Source organism: Rhinatrema bivittatum, chromosome 12, assembly GCF_901001135.1.
Source record: "Rhinatrema bivittatum chromosome 12, aRhiBiv1.1, whole genome shotgun sequence".
NCBI classification, from domain to species: Eukaryota; Metazoa; Chordata; class Amphibia; order Gymnophiona; family Rhinatrematidae; genus Rhinatrema; species Rhinatrema bivittatum.
The window spans coordinates 15716188-15733584 of NC_042626.1; the positions used below are offsets into that span (position 1 = coordinate 15716188).

Here is a 17397-nt window from a genome sequence, read left to right on the forward strand (position 1 = left end):
GTGAAATGGATAGGTGTAGCTTGGGATTTTGTGGGTTTATTTGGAATGATGATTATTTTTTAGTGCTGTACTACAGGGTTGCCCTATTAATGGGGCTATTAGAGACTATTTTGTATTGATTACTGTACTTTTATTGTATTTTTATCTGAGATGCAAACTGCTTTTACTTATTTATATTTCTAACCAGCCCTGTGATCCTAGGAGGGGCAGGTAACAATGCACATAAGTAAGGTGGTATAAAAATGTAACACATAAGGCAAATGGGATGTAACGTGCTCTGAAGGTTCAGGGGCTACTGCAAACTACTGAGGTGCAGGCCCCAGGTGAAATTCCTGCTCCTGCGTCCTGAGCAGGTCAGCGGTGGAGAGTGCTTTACTGTGACAGCGGTTGGCCAAGGAACAGGACTGGAGGCACACGAGCGAGTGAGCTGGACCCTGCTCTGTCAGCCATAGGAAGCAGGGATATGGGCAAATCTAAACCAAAAAAAAAAATTACCAAAAACCTTATGAACAACACTCCAGCGAGAGCCAGAAGGCAAAGGGTGAAAAGAGAGACTGGGGGTGAGAAGGTTCATATGAACCACAGGCCTTCAGCATTTAAAGAGGCTCACAACATCCATTCAACTGCCCTAAGCAAGAACAACCCTGGCAGCTCAACAGGACGTGGCATTAAGGAAAAGGCCCTGTTCTACTGTGGGACATAAACATACCTGAACCTTACAAGGTGGACAACTCATCGGCTGGTGCTGATTTGTCCACAGTGCAGTGCTTTGTGAAGGGATGAGGGGAACCCTCCACTCCTTCCCCCGGTACTGCTTTTGTGTCCGTCTCTTCCATAAAAGCTGCTGCTGTGGCCAGGGCTAGCAAGATATAGTAATGTAGTAGATGACAGAAAAAAAAAAAAAGACCACTTGGACCATCCAGTCTTTCCAGCTATTCCTGTTCACACTGCTAAGGATTTACCCCAATAGTCAGCTATAGACGTTTAAGCAGTTGCAAGCTATCACTCCTTACCAATGACAAAGTTTTGTCTTCTTCTTCTTTGGTTCTCTACCATCCTGGGTAGATGACCATACAAGTTCCCACACTCAACCAAACACCCAGCAGCTAGCCCTCCTCCTCCTCCCAATGTCTTACTACCAAGCATTGTAATAATCTAAATAGCTACCAAAACTAGTGAGGCTATTGCCCGGACATCTGGCCACCTAAGTCCTGTAACCTTGCTGAATGGTACCTGGCCACTACCAACTTATCGGCATCAACCCAGTTGGTTTCTGAGGAGTTTTAAGTGTGTTATTACCCATCTGGCAAAACTCTGGCCTGTGGTGTTGCTAGGTCATGCTTTCTTTATCTGCCCCTTGTTTTCTCCTTATCACCTCTCTTTTTACTTCTGCTCAAAGGAGTTGTTTGCAGTACTAATCCTCCCTACAACTCTCCTCTATGCTTCAATTCTGTCCCAGTTCTTGTTTCTATTATGGCTGTGCTTTGCATGATCCAAATGAGCAATTTGTCATCTTTTGGGCCAGGTCATCTCAACTGAATGAGTGCAATCTATTAGAGAATAAAAATCTTTTTTTTAGCTCATTTGGTTTGGTCCTATTAAAGTCTATGAGGGAAGCAAAGCCAGAGAGATTGGAGCTGGTTGGAGATGGATCAAGGAAGGAGTAAAGCCAATATTATTTCAACAATTTTTCAATCAGCCTACTCTAGCTGGCAGTTGCATAGATTGACTTCATGATTGGGTTTTTTTTTAGGTGCATGTGAAATTAAGAACACGTTAAGCAGTCAATGACCATTTTGTTCTGTCATTCCTCTGATGGATCTCAGATAGAAAAGGCAGAGATTTTGAAGATCTTTGCTTCAAAGTTCCAGAGTTAAAGAAACAATTAAGAAAAAAAGTTTTACATTTCAGAGAAAGTAAGGTACGCTATTACAGTCACTGTCACTGCTGTTAGCAGCAGAAGAAACTAATCTCTCTGTAAGAGAGATACAGTATAACTGTATATCAGCAGGTAAGACTGCACTTCTCTTCTATAGCAGGCAAGTAGCATGTGTCAGTGTTCGTAATAAATATGTCTCTTGCAGCAAGTGCAAAGTGGTCAGTGACTGATTATAAAAAGGGGCAGCTTGCTTTCTCTGTGTGAAAGATTCAGTGACACTGTACTAATTCTTCTCTGTGTATGGACTCTGGCACTAAGTTCATGGGGCACATAGTCAGCAGGCATACTTTGGCATGTTGATGCCACTGTGCTTGCTTCCATACCCTGAATCTTCATGCCACAGTTGGTGGCCCTCTGCCCCTCTTTTGGTGACATGAGTGTCCTTGCCAGTCTTGGTGCCTTGGGGCACAGTCCCTTCTGCTGCTGATGCCTGCCAGCAAGTTTCATAAAACTTGGATGGAAAACACCAAAGTCAGAGTCTAATATAGGATACATTGCTTCCCCCATTGATGAATGAATTTCTGAGCCAAACAGAACAGGGCAGGACGCCAAAATGAAAATCCAAACCAAACGTTCTTTTCCATGAAGACCCCTAGTGTCTACCACCTCTGCTAGCAGGGAGCTCCAAATACCTACTCCCCTCTCAGTAAAGAAGTAGTGCCCAGTGTTTCCTCTGAATCTTCCTCCATTTTCAGACCACGATGTCTTGTCTTTGAAATTCATTTTCTACTGAAAAATTCACCTTCCTGTAACATACTAAAGCCCATCAGATATTTGCATCTTCTGATCATATTGCCTTTTTCTTTCTTTCCTCCAGCAAGTATATTTTGAGGGTCTCTACCCTCTCTTTCTAAGGGTGAATTACAGGTCCCTTTTCTGAATTGCTTCCATCCCCTCCATGTCCTTACAAAGCCACGGGCCTCCAATGCTCAGCACAGTTCTCACTCTAACTTATACAAGGGCAATATTACCTCCCTTTTCCTGCTGCTGCTACCTCTCTCTATGCATCCAAGCACACTGTTAGCTTCCCCTACATTAACTGGCTACCTTGAGGCCCACTGAGATGATTACTCCTAGATCACTTCTTGTTTAACACTTTCCAGTTCTTGTCCTTCTAAATGATATGTAGTGAGTGAGTGAATATTTTGTTCCCTGAATGCAGGATTTTGTACGTTTTAGTATGGAAAGCTCCGTGCTAAAAAACGTCACCATTCTTTGTTGTTTTTTCTTGTCAAGGCTGTTTTCATTTTTTTCACTCCTTCTGGTGTGTCTTTTTGTATCATCTGCAAAGAAATATAATTTCTCCTCAAGTTCCTCTGCTAATGAAGATATTAGTCAGTCCTAGTATCAGGTTTTGGTGTATTCCACTGGTCACTTTCCCTTCACCAGAATGGACTCCATTTACCTCCAGTTACTCACACAACTTTCTGACCTTCTCCCATACCGCTGAGTCCGCTTACCGGTCTTCTAAGTGGCAGTTTCAAAAGTTTTACCGAAATCCAGACACATTTACTGCCCCTCCCTGATCCATTACTTTTCCCACCTCATTAAAGTATTCAATCGAGTTTGTCCAGCAGGATCTTCCCTTTGTGAAACCTGCAGTCTACAAGACCCTTTGTTACAAGGTCCTGCACTCTTTTTTCCTTTGGCAGTCTCTCTACATTTTTCCCCAATACTGAAGATAGACTAAAGGGTCTGTAGTCACCCGCCTCATCCCTGTTCCCACTTTGTGTAGTGGGACTGCATCTGCTCTCCTGCAGTCCCTCAAAACCTCTCCCATCTTCAAAGACAAGTTGAACAGGATTGTGAGGAGCTTGGTCGGCACATTTTTAGTATCCTGGGATGTACAGCATCAGTTCTCATGGCCCATTTATTTAAGCACTTCCAGTTCTTCCCCCTCTATAAATGAGTTTATAATAATTTCACATTTATCAGTACCACTCCCTGCCATAGATCCATCACTTTAAATACCGAACACAAGAATGTCTTTACTTAAGGCTTCTGCCAGTCCTCTTTACAAATCTCAGAAGTCTGGGCAGGAAGGAAAGCTGGCACAGGAAGAAGGAGGAGGGACAGAAGTGCTATGACATTCACACTGCCCAGGAGCCAAGATCTGTGGAACGGAATTAGGTGGATTCTCAGTACACCTTTCAAATTATCTTAGCTCAAAACTATGTATTTTTCAGATACTTTGCTGGAGATTCGGCTCACCAGCTGGTCTATGAGAAGTTTGAGAATCCTGGGAACTCCATCAAAACATGGAATGAGACATGAAGGGGAGGTCTCAACTCGTCAATAAAAAAAAAAAAAATCCAGAAACCTCAGCAAAAGAAAAAAATAAAAGCAAGTACAGGATCTGAACATGTCAGAAACACCAGCAAATACAGGAACCAAAAATGTGGTGCAACCCGGAAGATCTTCATTTACAAAATGCACACAGTATCTACATGAATGTGTGCATGCTTACAGCACAAATGCATTTCTCTTGCGACTACAGCAAGCATGCAAAAGAGAGACAGAACACAAGCTTGGCACTGGTTGTTCCCCCTCCAACCCACCTATTTCCTCTGTGTGACCCGCTGCACTAACCCCCCCCCCCCCCCCCCCCGTTACACACACACACAGACTAACCCCTCCTTCCTCTTTCTCACCCCCCCCCCCCCCCACCAAAGGCTGCAGGATTATCATAACCACAGGAAAAACCAATTCCATACCAGCATTGAAAAAAGGAACACATATTAAATATATATATTTTTTTTTTTTCATATTCCTGGAAAAGAACAAACCTAAACCACATTTCAAAGACACACAAAAGCAAAATTTATCTATAATTGCAAGCACGCTTATAGGTTAATAGGACATGGTTTTCAACACATTACAGCGCTGAAGCACCCAGCAGCCCTGAACAGTTACCACGGCAACTGGCCCGTTCTCCCCTCTCCACAAAATCCATCCTACCCCGGCACAGTCAGCATCTTCTCTGTAATGACACGGCGTCTCTCCCCATCACTTCCCCTACAGATCCAGTAATCACAAGAAAGAACTGGGAAGGGATTTTTTTTTGTTCCTTGGAAAAGGCAGGGGAGAGGCAAGGGACAGGTGTGTGATGGACTTTGAATTCCTGCTGCAACCACTCCCCCCCTCACCTTACCTTATCATCACTGCACATGCCGTAGCGCTGCCAGGGAGGTGGGCTGGCAGGGGCTGAGGTTCTCCGGGTGCTCTCCTATTGTCTGAGGCTGCTGCTGACTGGCTCTGGGAGGAGCCTCCTACCCTTCTGGCTTCTGAGTATTTGGGGAAGGGGGGGGGAGGAAGGGGTGGGAGATAACATGCACCCATGTGGCATTTTCCTAGCATTGCCATACAGGGGCGGGCACAGAACATGCCAGCTGCTCCTTCTTAATAGGAGAGGGCACAATCCCCAGCCTGCACATCAGCACAGACTGAGGGACACCGCAGTCCAGCAGGACAAATCCAGGTACCAAATCCGTTCCATCACATCAGAATAATATCGTAACTTAGTGTGCAAAATTCACTGCATTGCTACAAAACAACAATATTATAAGCTACAATGTACTACAGTAATAGTGTTAATGTACCACCAAAATAACCAAAGGGCAACTATAGTATAATGTACCATAGTAATGGTGTAAATGCAACAGAAGAATACCCCACTACAGCATGTCAAATACAGGCAACAACCATCGGAGCACCACACAGCAGTATACCAAATACAGGAGACAACCACTGGAATACCACTCAGCAGAATGCCAAATACAGCAGACAACCACCAGAGCACCACACATCAATGTACCAAATACAGGAGACAACCACCGGAGCACCACACATCAGTTTACCAAATACAGGAGACAACCACCGGAGCACCACACATCAGTGTGCCAATACAGGAGACAACCACCGGAGCACCACACATCAATGTACCAAATATAGGAGACAACCACCGGAGCACCACACATCAGTTTACCAAATACAGGAGACAACCACCGGAGCACCACACATCAATGTACCAAATATAGGAGACAACCACCGGAGCACCACACACCAGTGTACCAAATACAGGTAGATGTGAATCGGTTTTTTACTTTTTCGGATAATAGAAAGACTAGGGGGCACTCCATGAGGTTAGCATGTGGCACATTTAAAACTAATCGGAGAAAGTTCTTTTTCACTCAACACACAATTAAACTCTGGAATTTGTTGCCAGAAGATGTGGTTAGTACAGTTAGTGTAGCTGTGTTTATAAAAGATTTGGATAAGTTCTTGGAGGAGGAGTCCATTATCTGCTATTAATTAAGTTGACTTAGAAATTAGCCACCGCTATTGCTAGCAAAGGTAACATGGAATAGACTTGGTTTTTGGGTGCTTGCCAGGTTCCAGTGGCCTGGATTGGCCACTGTTGGAAACAGGATGCTGGGCTTGATGGATCCTTGGTCTGACCCAGTATGGCATGTTCTTATGTACAGGAGACAACCACAGGAGCACCACATATCAGTGTGCCAAATACAGGAGATAACCACCAGAACACCACACATCAGTGTGCCAAATACAGGAGACAACCACCGGAGCACCACACATCAGTGTACCAAATACAGGAGACAACCACCGGAGCACCACACATCAGTGTACCAAATACAGGAGACAACCACCGGAGCACCACACATCAGTGTGCCAAATACAGGAGATAACCACCGGAGCACCACACATCAGTGTACCAAATACAGGAGACAACCACCAGAATACCACACAGCAGAATTCCAGATACAGGAGATAACCACCAGAACACCACACATCATTGTACCAAATACAGGAGACAACCACCGGAATACCATGCAATAGCATGCCAAATACAGGAGACAACCACCGGAATACCACACAGCAGAATGCCAAATACAGGAGATAACCACTAGAACACCATACATCAGTATGCCAAATACAGGAGACAACCACTGGAATAGCATGCTAAATACAGGAGCAACCACTGGAATACCATGCAATAGCATGCTAAATACAGGAGCAACCACTGGAATACCATGCAATAGCATGCCAAATACAGGAGCAACCACTGGAATACCATGCAATAGCCTGCCAAATACAGGAGACAACCACCGGAACACCACACAGCAGTGTGTCAAATACTGGAGACAACCACCAAATTACCACAATGCAGCATGCCAAATACAGGAGACAACCAGTGGAATACCATGCAACAGCATGCAAATACAGGAGACAACCACTGGAACACCACACAGCAGCATGCCAAATACAAAACATAACAACCAGAATACCACATAATGTGCCAATCATAGAACATAACCATCAGCATTCCTCACTGTATCTGCCAGATATAGAACACAAACCACTGGAATATTGCAATATAGTATGCCAAATGGTGATAAACAGGAGGAAGTCAACAAAAATGGACTTGAATAGGAAGTGGTACACGTGGTCAAGCTTCTACAACTGGCAGAAGGGATATATCCTTAACAAGTCTTTATCTGTTGAATCACTAGTTGCCCTTTCTCTTACTTGGATGATGGCCTTGATCTTCATGAACGATAGCTAGAGACTAGAGCACCTCTAGGTTAAAGCACTCTTAAGCTTTAACCCGTATCCTCCATTGTATTTCTTAATTATTTCCACCTTTACTTCCTTCCAGCTATATAAGCTTCCAAGTTGCTTACCCTTGTTGAATGTAACTTGCCTTATTCATTTCCTTTTGTTTAACTATCTTAAGTTATGCTACAGTTATACCCTTGTTAAATGTAAACCGATCCGATATGGTTATTACTATGAAGGTCGGTATAAAAAAGTGTTAAATAAAAGTACTATGTTACTATGGGCCAGTTGGTCTTTATCTGTTGTCATCTACTATGTTATTAAGTGTATTACAAATACAGGGCACACCCACCGAAATACTGCACTACAGCATACCCAATTTATAGGAATTTCATGCTACAGTGTGCCACACCCATCACACTGCCAGTGGAACAATACACAGGAATGTGTCTTTAGTGTGTTTCACCAGAACATGCCAGAATCAATGCAGTACCCAATACTTTTCACACTACTTTGTTCATGACCACCTTAACCTTTTCTGTGGATGATGAGTTTCTGCTCTCATCTCCATGTTGTACTCCCAGGATAATCACAGAAGAGATGACGGAGAAACTGGATATCAACTGAGGCCTATGGCATTGTAAGAGGAAGTAACTTGGGCAGACTAGACAGGTCTTACACAGGGCCGTGGTAAGCAGGGAGTCCATTCAAGGTGCCAAGCCAAGGGGGCATTGCACTGCTCTTTTGAGTCAGTCTGAGAGTATGGAGACCCGAAACAGAAGGCAGGAGACACCAACCCTTGCCCTGGGTGCGGTTTTGTCCAGCGAGTGCCCTATCCTTATGTTACTCATCTGCCTTCCTATTCTCCTGTTTCCGTGTTCCCTTTTCCCCCGATTGCGAGAGCTGATGGATGGCGCCTAGAGAGAGAACAGGAGGAAGGATCTTTCTGATTTCATCGTTTGCTACTCCCTTAAATGGAAACTCTTGTCGCTTGGCTCTTGTGATGTCAAAGTCTGCAGTCTGTGATCTCATAATTCACAATGATGCCACTGGAGGAGATGGACAGCAGGAGAAGGCAATTCTCATAAATCTAATGGGCCAGCCAACAGAGAAAGGGGAACATACTGGGAGCTTGCTAACAGAACCTTATTAACAAGTTTCCAGGGATGTGGAGCTAGCGACAGGATATTTCTCTGTCGCGGGCGACTTCAGGACAGAGCACCTCTTCCCCTGGACCGGAGGAATGAATAGTTTGCAAGCCCTCACCCTATACCCCCCTGGCTCTCTAACTGCTTGTTAAGATCTTTCTTCGCCCAATGTCACAACTGTTTAAATTAAAAGGAGAAAAATATGATCCCAACTGTGTGTACAGTGAGAGGGAGATGAAGGGGTAAACGAAAGAGAAGTGACTGGGGAATGCAGGGGTAGTTTTCCTCCCTCATCTGTCTCCAAAGAAAGCAATGAGAAAAGAAGAAGAAGAAAGTTACAGAAAGGCAAATAATAAGCCTAAGAGCCAGTAAGAGACAGACAGATCGGCTATAACCATATAAATTCCTTCCCCCGCCTCTCCCTGCCAGACTTCCATCCGTAACTTAACTTCACTCCTGTAACCGACAGCGCAGAGCCACGAACCTTAGGAAATCCAAGTTCTGCATCTGAATCCCATCAAGTCCACTCCTTCACTTCAGCTGCCAAGTAAGAACATAAGAAATTGCCATGCTGGGTCAGACCAAGGGTCCATCAAGCCCAGCATCCTGTTTCCAACAGTGGCCAATCCAGGCCATAAGAACCTGGCAAGTACCCAAAAACTAAGAAGATCCCATGCTACTGATGCAATTAATAGCAGTGGCTATTCCCTAAGTATAATTGATTAATAGCCATTAATGGACTTCTCCTCCAATAACTTATCCAAACCCTTTTTGAACCCAGCTATACTAACTGCACTAACCACCTCCTCTGGCAACAAATTCCAGAGCTTTATTGTGCGTTGAGTGAAAAAGAAAAGTACATTATCACTGCCTCAATGCCTCCAAGAGGTGGCTGCACCCACACGGACTGCAGTTCCCTCTGATCTCTTCTTTGGCGCTCAGTGAGTTACTTACCTCCTCACATCAGAGGACACGGCTTGTATGAGAGAAGGTCTGCTGAGTGTGGACCTAGATGGGAAGCCTTAAGTTGGCTTCCCATCTGGTCTCATCAGGGAGCTATCCGACATGCCTTACACCTTCCGACCTGGCCTTTAATCGTGAGCCATCATGTTCAGCCTCCCTTCCAACTGTCTGTGGGGCTGCCCAGTATTTTCTGGAGTCTCAAAAACCAATTACTCACTAGGAAGATCTTTCTCACCTTAACAACCAAAGTTTGTTGCCCTGTGTCCCAGCTCATTCGGGGCCGGTGCAAGAATATTTGATGCCCTAGGCACTCTTTTGGGCATGCACTCCCATCCCCTAATTTACCTACTGGTAGCAACTCCAGCACAGCGCTCCCCCCCCCCCACCCCCACCCCCCAGTTTTGTAATCCACCTTTCGTGACAGGTGAAAGCGGATTCCATTCAGGTACTCTCAGTATTTCCCTCTCCCCAGAGGGCTTACTACTGTAGGCAGTGACTGCAGCACAGCCAGGGGCAGCTCAAGGCAATCTGCTGCCCGAGGCAAGGGATGAGATGGCACCTCCCCCACCCCAAAGGCACAGCACAGGTCAAATCATCGAGAGGGCCACGGGGGCAGAGAGTCCCCTTGGAGACTGCCCCTTCCGGTGACTGGAAATGCTGCAGAAAGGGGAATGGAAGGGTCAGATTTCCCAAAGAAATGGCAGGCGGTGCATCCCTGATGATATTCCTTGGAAGCTGGCAACCCTGCTACACTCCCAGGAACCCTACATCCTGCCTCCCACATTTCCGCAGCATTTTCCCCTGGAGAAGTGGGAAATGGGTGAATAGTGTGGGGGATCGGAGTGTGGTACACTCTCTCCAGGTCGGTGCAAGGATATCAGACGCACCAGGTGAACTTTACACACTCGCCCTCACCACACACAATTAAAAACTGTGCAGTTGTAATAACAGATTGCACACGAAAAAAAGATATTATAGTCTTCCAAGGTAAAAATATCACAGCAACATGTATCTTATTTTTATATGCACTGCACTGGTGCCAACCAGAATACTCTGCAAAAAAAGACATCTGTTATTAGGTCTATTGTAAAATACATGTGATGTGGGCTTGGCCCTCAGAAAGCCATTAATAAACTAAATAACAATGATAATATAGAAAACCTATTATGATGTATTTTATGTTTACATTGTAATCTGCTTAGCACAATATGTTTGCTATAAGCGGCCCAGAAATATTTTAAATAAATAAACCTCCCATACCAAAACAGCACTAAATGCCTGCACTCAAGCAGTAATAACCCTACCTTTGAAAAGGCAACACTATAAATATGGCACCAATACCTCCTCCTGGTAGGAAAACAAAATAAACCTGGGTGCTGTATCCCTACACAGAAACTACATGCCAGCAGAATACGTCCCTTCGATCACACATGTAAACACAGACGGATCAACACCAAATAGAACAAAATATAAACAGAAATGTGCAGACAAAAACTGAACTGGCAACTACATGAAGCCAGCCCTGTATGCAGTACAACAATGGAAAAATAGAAACACCATCATTCCTCATAAAACAATAATAAAATCAAGAAATATAACAATCATAATAATAAAACTATACTAGTAGAAAGAATAAATATTTCAAAATGGCTGATGAAAAGGACATCAACATTTTTTTTAAATGTTTTAAAAAGAAACCCCAAATTATTTCAAAACAAGACACATCAAACAATGCAACCTTGTAACTTGAGCTGCCAGCCCAGGAAACTGAAACAATCGTCAGACCCCCTTACGGTGAAGGTACTTAAATGACCACTGAGTAGGTGAGGCAGAGATTCATGTAGAGGATTGGCATGTCACAGCCCCCTGGACTTCTGCTAGTAAATATGTAGGAAATATCACTAAAAATCAAAAGGATTCAAACTCCTAAATTACAGAAATGGGAAAGGGATTTATGAGAGAAAATGTACTGGAAAACAGTCCTAGGAAGCAAACAGATTCTCACCCTAACAAGGATATTCAGACATGTGGGTACCAAGCTCCCAGACAACAGCAGGGGTTGGCCAGGCAGGATAGAGGGGCATGCACATGGTCTCTCTCTGTGGTTCTGCCTGGGTCTTGGGCTTTTGGCTGAGAGGTGACCCATACAGGGTCAGACAGCAGGGCAAGCAAAGGCCAGGCTGAAAGAAGGTAACTTATCCAGGCTGGGTAACAGCATATGACTAGCCATGAGTTTAGCAGAGCTAAAATCACTGAATGCTGAGATTGCAGGGGGCCAGAACCATTGAATGCTAAAATAGCCATGAGCCTAATGGAGCTTTAAACCCAAGCCAGGGAAAATCTTCTTACAACAGGAGAACTAAAGGACAGCAGCAGGCCCGGAGGTAGAGTGCCCCCCCCCCCCTTTGAGTGAGGGGACCCCCCCCCAATGGCAGATCTGGAGATCAAGCGGGAGACCCTAGCAGCAGTCTGGGAGGCAGAGTCGGGTCCCCCAGGAGGTCATGGACCCCAGCAGCAGACCAAGAGACAGAGTCGGGTCCCACAGGGGGGGCATGGACCCCAGCAGCAGACCGAGAAGCGGAGTTGGGTCCTCCAGGAGGGCGTGGACCCCAGCGTTGGCACGGACCTTTCAGTGGAGCGGAAGGAGACAGTTTAGATACAGCAGACCCCCTCAGGCCAACACTGCCCACCAGCCGCATCTGTTCTCACGGGTGATGCTTGGGGTAAAAGGAGGAGGATAATAATAATGCATGAGTACACGGGAACACAAGAGGTCCCTTCTATTCCATAGGGTGGTATACTGTGGGAGCCAACAACCCCAAATTGCCAAATACTAAATGCTCTTGCTACCTTGTAGAAATGTATATAGATGTGTAGACAATTAACCACGAGTAGAGAAGTGTGCTGTTTCATATCCTATTAGCCACGTACATAGTCATATAGAAATGTATATAATGTACTTGTATAGTCTAATAACCTGTATATATTTGTACATACTGCCAGCCTTGTTCGCAGTCCCATTTGTTTTTCTGGGGTGAAGGGAGGGAGATCCCACCCACTAACACCTTCTTCCCCAGGTGGAGGCACCAGGTGCCAAGAACGTGAGGTCCGACGGAGGCTGCCCTAGGGAGGCTCCTGCCAGGTCTGCCAGGAACGCCCCGTGAGGTAAGCGGTCAAGGGGGCGTTACATGTTTGTAGTCATGCAAGTTCAGCCGAGGCTGCTCCTGCTCACTGTCCCTCTCCTCCTGCTGCTGCACGCACGCTACCAAAAACCCCTCCTTTCTGAGACGCTGCCGACGTTGCTCCTGCTTCTCTTCAGCCGTGAAGGTTGGTCGACCTTGCTCTACCCCAGGATGCCTCCTTCTTCCCGCCCGGCACCAAGCGACACCACTTCCTCTTCCGGCCATGGGGGCGGGAAGCAGGAGATGCAGTTACCAAAGGTCTTGCCCGCAGTCGCAGTGCTCCTGCGTCCCTAATCTTGGGCAGTAGGAGATGACGTCGGGATAAACGCGACTCCTGTTGCCTGGGGGTTAGGGACGTGCATTTCCCTGAGCGAATCGGGCAAGGGTTTGGTTTATCCTGATCTGATGTTTGACTTTAAAGGCAGGGTAAGGTGGCGGATGCAGTAGAGGTGTTTTGAGGGGCACTTTTTGCCGCTGCAAAATCCTGCCGCCTGAGGCCGCCACCTCATGATAGAACCGCCCCTGAGCACAGCACATCCTTCTTTAATGGGATTGGATCTGGCTCACAACCCCTCCAGATCTCGTACTGCCAGGATTTTGCTGCCCACCAATTTTGGAGCTCTAGGCAACAGCCTAGTTTGCCGAATGCAACCACCGGCCCTGCGCTCATAATAAAGCTTCTGATTCCCTATGGGCTGCCCAAGTCACTTATTTTTGAGAATTTGGATAATTTACCCTAACTGTACATGAGGAAAAATAAATGTCATGATTATTATTTTAAGGGCAGGTTATATTGCTACAGCATTAATTTATTAAATGGTTTTTCTATTATCAATGTATAATAAAATCAGCATCTCAAACCAAAAAAAGCGTGAGCATTCGTCCCTTAAATGATATTCCACAAATATATAAAATGGTGAACACCAATATTTAAACCATAATTTCCAGGAAATTGTATCAGATTTCAAACCTGCTTATCCTCTTAATCCACAAGCAATGGGCTTCAGCCTGCACCATAAGGAAAGCCTTGTTTAGCTTTTCCACCTAACCTCCACCCTTAATTTCTAAAGCATTCATCTTTTATTCTAACAAAATATTTTCTTTACTGATCTTAGTTGGCTCATTTGTGTTTTTAGCGCCCCATTCCCCCAATTCATAACCTCGAATGCGTCTGAATCAAATACCCAAACCCGACAGGCACCTTCTTCAGAGGGCAAATTTCACTAACTTTAACTCGGCCCCTCAGGGCTCTGCTTAGCTTTCTACAAAATGGCGGCAAGTTGTATACGAAATTTAAAAAAAAACCCATTAACCACAAAACAAACTTCCAACATCCTAAACTCCCTCTACTGTGGCCGACAGTGGCATGCATCTCTCAGCTGAGCTGCTTCCAACGCTGCTGTTTATGAATATGCATGAGATAGATTTGCATACGCTGGAGGCACCTCACACACAGTCACTGGTAATTATCCTGAAACCTCAAATGACGGGGAGAGGGGTGAGAGAGAAAGGAGGAGCCGAGGACTGGCCTGAGCAGGTATTAGAGCAGTCCCAAAGCAGGGGATGCAAGAGAGAAATTCAACAGGCCTCCCCAGAGCCAGACGGCCTCAGACACATTTTATGTGATTTATACTCTGCTTTTTGGCACTTCAAAGTGGATTACATTCGGGTACTGAAGGAATTCCCCTGTCCCCAGTGGACTCACAATCCAGGTTTGTACCTGAGGCAATGGAGGGTGAAGTGACTTCCCCAGTTTCCTCAGCTGGGCCGCAGTCGGAGCACAGCCTGGCAGAACTGGCAGGGCATTGTTAAGATCTGAAGGAGGCGGTGGTAATATTTTCCTCTCGCTCACGTCGAGAGTCCAATCGCTGAAAGCAGGCTCCAGTCCTGCATTCCACACTGGGCTGGCTTGGATTTATTTTGGCTGTTAGACATGTTTCCCCTGCCCTGAGATCCACCTAGTTTTCAGTTCAAGGCCACACCACACTTACCTAAATATATCTCTGGAATAAACAGCAGGCCACTAGGGTCTAGACTGCGAGAGGAGAAAAGAGAGGGGAGAGGACAAAATAATGGGGAGAGACACAGAGAGCACAGAAGACTGAAAACAAGTGGGAGAAACGCGCATAAAAGAGGGAGAGAAGAGACAGAGAGAGAGGAGAGGAGTGACCGATGCAAAGAGAGGGGGCGGGGACAGAAAGAAGAGGAGAAAAGTGAGAATAAGTGAGAGAAACGCACACCAGCGAGGGAGAATAAGGGCAGGAGTCAGACAGTGAGAGGGGGGGAGAGGCGCCCGCCCATAAATGGATCAGGGAGATGGAGGAAAGAAAGAAAAGGAGGACACAAACACATAAACAGATCGGGGAGAGCCAGAAAGAGACGGGCAGCAGGGATGAGATTAGGAGACTCAGACATGACCTCTCTGGGGCCGGGTTCCTGCAGTGCTTGCAGTTTAAGGAAGGCTCATTTGCTTTCTGTCACCGGCTCCTCTCTTATGGGGTTTTGCTATGTGATATCATTTTTTTGGGGGGGGAGGGGGTACGAGGAGCTCTGCTCCCAAGGGCACTCTTTGGCGAGAGCAGAACCTTCCTACGGTCAGCAGGAGGCAGCTCTTTCACCGCAGCCTCCTCGTCCAAAGCCCAAGCCTAGGGGGACCAGTTACGTTTTCGGTTGACCTCGTTACATTTGTGAGTAGGGTATTTACCCCCCCCCCCCCCCCCCCCACACACACTTATTGCTTCTCCATCCTGTCACCCACCCTTGCCCCTGCTCCAGCATGGCTTCCTTTGAAGAGTTAAGGATGGGCCTCTGTTCAATAGAGGGGGGGGGGGGGGCCTCGTTTTGAATACCTTATTAAATTCATTTCTCTCTGAACGGTCTCTGCAGGAGGCTGTGCACGTGAGGACCGATGGTGCTTTTGGGATGCTGTAGTGATTACACTTTTAATGGATCGCTGAGATGTTGTCATATCTGCATTCTGTTCCAAATGGCATTGCTATGAACAGGAATGATTTTGGAGCGCTCTTATCGTCATCAAGAAAAATTTCTGATTGCAAAATGATACAGTCCACACGCACACCGTGTAATACGTCCATCAAGAACTCCTGGTTCTCCACGGCTATGCTTACAATTTTTAAAGGGGGTCAGATTAGACTGTAACAGCAATAATTCCATCTTTACAGAGCACTTAGTGTAGTTAAGAGGGTTGCTGAGAGGCAAAACTCACCCGGTGGTGATGTCGTCGTCCTCGGTCATCGTCTTCCCCATCAGGTCACTGTCACTCATGTAGCCGGACTTCCCGTCCACTTCGTCGGTGTCCAGGTTCTCGATGAGCTCCAGATGGGAGATGTGGCTGAGCTTACTGGGGCTGCGCATGGGCATGGTGTGAGAGTAGTGGGCCCGGTCCCCGTGCATGAACCAGCTGGGGCTCCCTTCCGAGCGGCAGCTCCCGCCCACCGAGGGGGCATCGCCGGCCTGCAGCCGGGGGCTGGACTGCCCGTAGCGCCAGGAGATGGGGGAGGAGCGGTTCGACAGGCTGGAGATGCTCCTGGGGTTGGCATCGTCGCTGTCGTAACTGCAAGTCATTTCCAAGGAACTGCAAAAGAAAAAAAAAAAAAAAAGTAATTTTAGAAAATTATTAATAATAACATCTAGAACCTGTCATGAGTATCTCAATACAACCCCCCTTTCCCCGGATCTACACTGGAGGGCATTCCCGAAGCCTGCCACTATTTGTTTCTTTTGGACTTGCAGCTTCCTCTTGCTCCCTCCTTTACTGACCTAGGCTAATGGTTTCCATTGACGCCCATCTGGGGATCACCCTTTCCTCATTTTTGCTCCCTCATCCTCCACACGCTATCACTCAGCCTCCACAGTGGCAGTCCTTGGTGGGGGGGGGGGGGATCACGGACCGCAGCTCTCATTGGAACCCAGCACGCGAGCATCCCCCCAACAGGAGGCCACAAGAATGCCACTAAGACACGTGCACCGCCCTAGAACATCATTTATAAATGTATTCCCCCAGGGACGGTGCAAACGGTTTCGTGCCATCCCCTTCTTCGAAACACAATGGGCTCCTTAAAACCACTTTTTTTTTTTTTTAAGATGTTCTTGAATACATTTCAAACCTCAGGACGTCTGTTTTTAATAATCAGAGTCAAATTAACAGAAAACAAATATTGGAAGAAGCTCAAAGTGGAGCACCCGGTTACAAGAGTCATCATGCGCTGGATAAATGTCAGCCTCTCGTTAAAGACGTCTTTATCCAGTTAGCGGCAGTCATGTTGGATGCATGATGTTCGAACACACCCTTCAGCCCGATGGGGAACAATGTGGGCGACAGGAGCTGCGAACAACGCAGACCAAAAAGGTCCTAAAAACGGCACGATGGGGCTCGCTGTTGCGTCTTAAAAGCAGCTGACAGAGGACCAGCAGAGGGTACAGAGATCAGTAGTAGTAACAACAATGCAAAGGGGAAAAAATAAACACTGCCTCCCCTTGGAATGTCTCTCTCTTCTCTGAGCAGAAAGCTACCATGCAGTTGCCTGTGTTTTTTCATTTTTTTTCCAGGCTAGTTTCCATTTAAATG

General features: G+C 46.2%; 1 protein-coding gene across 8 annotated transcripts in view; it reads right to left on the bottom strand.

Moving 5' to 3' along the window:
- NAV1 (neuron navigator 1) overlaps nucleotides 1–17397 on the bottom strand; it is a 290127-nt gene that overhangs the window by 125219 nt on the left and 147511 nt on the right. For all 8 annotated transcript variants that reach the window (XM_029572140.1, XM_029572137.1, XM_029572134.1 and 5 more), the window contains one exon: nucleotides 16036–16404. In XM_029572140.1, the coding sequence (XP_029428000.1) occupies nucleotides 16036–16404 (369 nt within the window). The remainder of the gene's footprint in view (nucleotides 1–16035; nucleotides 16405–17397) is intronic.